This window comes from Pinus tabuliformis, chromosome 8, assembly GCF_031772625.1.
Source record: "Pinus tabuliformis cultivar Carrire ecotype Pingquan chromosome 8, CPIR1, whole genome shotgun sequence".
Taxonomy (NCBI): Eukaryota; Viridiplantae; Streptophyta; class Pinopsida; order Pinales; family Pinaceae; genus Pinus; species Pinus tabuliformis.
This window is the reverse complement of record NC_142294.1, coordinates 618,489,603-618,493,733: the sequence shown is the minus strand read 5'-3', so window position 1 is coordinate 618,493,733 and position 4,131 is coordinate 618,489,603. Positions and strand designations below refer to the sequence as shown.

At 30.8% G+C, this 4,131-nt stretch overlaps 1 protein-coding gene across 1 annotated transcript; it reads right to left on the bottom strand.

The window, feature by feature from the left end:
• Positions 1–2,777: 2,777 nt before the first annotated feature.
• Positions 2,778–3,615, bottom strand: LOC149237019 (O-fucosyltransferase 23-like). The gene is made up of 2 exons (XM_089369118.1): positions 3,081–3,615; positions 2,778–2,986 (listed from the first exon to the last, which is right to left on the bottom strand). The coding sequence occupies exons 1-2, from the start codon at positions 3,613–3,615 to the stop codon at positions 2,778–2,780; spliced, it is 744 nt and encodes a 247-aa protein (XP_089225244.1).
• Between the last annotated feature and the right edge of the window lie 516 nt (positions 3,616–4,131).

Below are 4,131 nucleotides of genomic sequence, written 5' to 3'. Positions count from 1 at the left end.
TTTAATGCATAAATGGATTCAACACCCTAAAAAATCACATATTCGTATCTTGTTTAAAATGTGTTTTTGAATGCATAAATGAATTCAACACCCTCAAAAAACCATAATGCACTTGAACTTTGTCAATCAAACAACTTAAATATATGATTAGCCAATCAAATAGCTTAAATATATGATTCTTAAAAATCAATCAGATAGCTTAAATATATGACTCTTAAAAATCCCTACCCAATTTTGAAAAAATTAAAGGGAAAAAATGATTAGAAAAATGGTTATTTTATCTATTAGTTAGGTTACACTATTAATATATGGTCAACAATAAAAAAATCTTTTACATTTTAGATCCGTGTCTATTTATACATTACATAAATGAAGGTAGTTGTGACTTGTAACTTCTTGTTGGTTGACCTGAACAATCAATTGAGCAACTAAACTACCTCATTGACAACATCTTTGGTTGAGTTACTCTATGACATTGAACTTTAGCTACTCAATCTAGTCAACTAGTCTCTATGAGGCCCCTCCCACATATATTGAACTTAATAATTACATTATCATCATCTTATTCTATTGGTTATTCCCAAACCCTTAAACATTGTAAATGTTTATTACATTTAGAATTGTCAATATGAAAAATGTTAATGTACAAGGAAGTGTAACTATAAAATACCAAGAATTAAGGAATTTGGGATTTATGACTATAGCATTATTAATTGCAAACATGAAATCTTAGGAGCATTGAGATGTGAAATTATCAATTCCAATGAAAATTTAATAGCTTCCAAATTCTATTAAGAATTTGAAAGATTATATTTATTAATTGCAAGCATGAAATCCTAGGAGCATTAGGATGTGAAAATTATCAATTCCAATGAAAATTTAATAGCTTCTAAATTCTATTAAGAATTTGAAAAATTATATCTCATTTATTTTGGTGATGTTGGAAAGAAAAATAATAAAGTTTTATTGATTGCAACAATGAAATGACAAACTAATATGCATATATTTGAAAGCGAAAATGATGCAAAACATAGTGGAAATTGACTGGACAAATATTATAGAAAATAATATTAAATTACATCTCAAAATGTTGTAAAATTGTTTATAACTAAAATATATTGATACAATTTTAAATAATTTTAAAAAATAAAGATTAAATGTAAATTTTATTACCTTACCTTTAAGAAAAGAATGAAAAATATACACTTACATCAGATTGCTGTTAAAAATAATATAAAAACATAAATACAAAAAAAATATATGATATAAAAAAATTGAAAAAACACACCATGCGATAGAGATTCAGCTCATACATTCTTTTATAATTTAATATTTACATATAATAAATGTATTTTTCAAGAAATAATCATATCTAATTACTTGGATAGAAATCATTTAATTTATTTTCGAATCATCCCTCATTCTTTTATAATTAATATTTACATATAAAATTTTCATAAAATAATCATATCCAGTTAGTTAGATAAAAATCATTTAATTTATTCCCAAATCGTTCCTCCTCGTAGGGTTGCCTGAGTGATTCTAGGAGCTAACATTTACAACGCATTGGGCTTTGACCAGTTTAAAAATTAGACTCGAAAAATGTGACTTAAAATATACATTTATTTTTAAATTCATAGAGAAGAGGTTTAGGTTTAGATTTAAATGACAAAGGGTCAAAATTTCCACAAATAACACCATGGGCAAAGTCCATAAAAGCTTTTCAAATACAGAAATTATAATGAGATAACCAGTGAAACCTACTAGTATTCGAAATTTTTTTCTTAAATTATACATCTGTTTTTAAGTAAATATGAAAACGTTTACATTTAAATTCCACACGGTACAATTTTCACAAATTATTTATATTGAGATAACCAGAAACACACTCACAATCAGACTACTCTTTAAGGGATGTAGAGTAGTATTCTGCTGTAACAGGAAGCTCAAATATCTATCAATTCTCAAAACAAAAATATGCAAAAATCATTAACCAAGTGAGCACTACCTTTTGTCAAAGTCCTCCCCTGGTTAACCACGTTCAGCGCCTGTTTGACATTATCTAAAATTTCATGAGTTCAAAAATGTTGAGATCATAAGCTTTCCGCATTGCCAATTCTCTGCAGATTCCTTCCGGTTCTATACTTGGGATTGGTTATTGCTAGGTATAATCTTGCACTTCCATCCTGAACCATTAATCTATATTAAAGAGCAGCATGATTCTTATCACTAAATTCTTCTAAGCCCAGATCACAAGCCCAGATCAGTTACAGAGCTCAAAATCTAACTCTAGTGAATCCCATGGCCATAGTCTAAAGAGGCGTGGGAAAATAATGGAAACTCTTGGGGCAGAAATTTTTGGAAATTGGGTTATAGAAATTTTGGTTGTAGAAATTTTTAGAAATTTTGGTTATAGTTTCAATATCTAAGATTTTGAGTAGCATAAATTTTTGATGATGTGGAATCTATTTATATTATAAAAACATAATTCAAATATATTATCAAAAACACAATTCAAATATTCTTATAAATTTTTTGAAAAAAATATTGTTATAAATTTTTTTATAAGAGTATTTGAATTGTGTTAAAAAAGCTATTAGATCATATTTGAAGAGCATGATCGTGAGAAAGAATCATACAAAATGCACATAAATTGTAGCTTTTGCAATAAGTACAATTTCTTTGTAGCATACACCTTACAAATAATGGTACGGGGAATCACCTTGTTGAGATTCAAGTCTGAATCTGAGAAAAATTCAACATTTCGTTGTAGTACTTCACAAGCAAGAGACGTCATTAGATCCATAGCTAATAGCGGCAAGGCTCAAATCCGACATGTTGGCCGCCCATCTTTTAGGTCCTCCTGCTGGGCCTTCAATGTTGTAAGCATAAGAAGCCATAGTTGAACCTTCATAATCCCGTGGCCTATCCATTCTCATGGTCCTCTGCAACACTATGAGACTCGAAAATGTAGAAAAGCTATTCCCTACAAATGTATCAGCCTGCAGACATACTTCATAATCAATTGCAGATTGGATGAATCATGAGATAAGGATACTTTGAGTAGATATCCAGCACACCCAATTTCTTCTTTTCATAAGGGGCCAAGAAGCCACTCCATCCCTTTAACAGCGTCCTGTTCTCTAAAAGATTATCGGCAACAGCGAGATAAACAACAGAGGGCTTCTCCAGTCCAGGAATGTTAGCAACCCTCTTCATTATTTCCTCCTTACTATTGCAAATCCTCAAGTTCTTGCCATTTTTAGCTCTGGACCTCATCTCAAGCTTCTTGCAATGAATCATCCAGTCTTTCTCAATTCTCATATGGACCGCCACATATTTGGGTTGAAAAATGAATGAGCTCATTCTGATTTTATTCTGATCAATTCCTGTTGGAGAGCTCAAGCTCCTGAGCTTGGATACAACTCTGAAGACTTCCAGACATTTAACAAGAACCAGGGATTCAAAGACTCGCATAATCAACAACAGGTCAATGGTCGTACCAAAGAAAAGGGTGCTTACTCTCAAATTTAATAACGGTATGCCTATCGATCTCAAGGGTTTCACATTGTTCCAGCTGTGCCATATCCCTTTCCGCTGTCCAATGGTGCCCATTTCCCTGGGCAAGACACGTAGTGTGTTTGGAGCCAAAACTCCTTGTATTGCTTCTTATAGAGTGTAGTTAAATCATTTGAAATTGTCTTCTAGAGTTTTGTCTTCATTCTTATTCATTTTGAAGACCTCCTCCATTTGTTCCAAATCCTTGCACTAATCTTGATATTTCTTCAATAATTTTCTCTTCATTTGTGCTCAAAATGTTGATGCTATCTCTACCAATGCCCATGAACCAACATAATGTGGTAGAAAAGAGTTTTATTTTATGGGCATCTCATACATAGTAGAAAGGTGGTCATATCTTTTTTGGATTCAATATTTCCTAACTTTTTTAGATTCAATATTTCCTAACTTTCATGGCTTATCCAAAAAAGATTTTCTTCTGAAAATCTTTTTTGGATAAGCCATGAAAGTTAGGAAATATTGAATCTAAATTATTCTTCATTTTAATTTCCTTTGCTAATTCTAAAATGGGGAATATAAAGGCATATGTATCTTTTTTAATAGGCATTTCAA

Coding starts and splice junctions, on each gene's coding strand:
- LOC149237019 (XM_089369118.1), bottom strand. CDS start 3,615: ATGGGCACCATTGGACAGCGGAAAGGGATATGGCACAGCTGGAACAAT. Junction 2,987..3,080: donor TTATGAAAAGAAGAAATTGG/GTGTGCTGGATA, acceptor ATACATTTGTAG/GGAATAGCTTTTCTACATTT.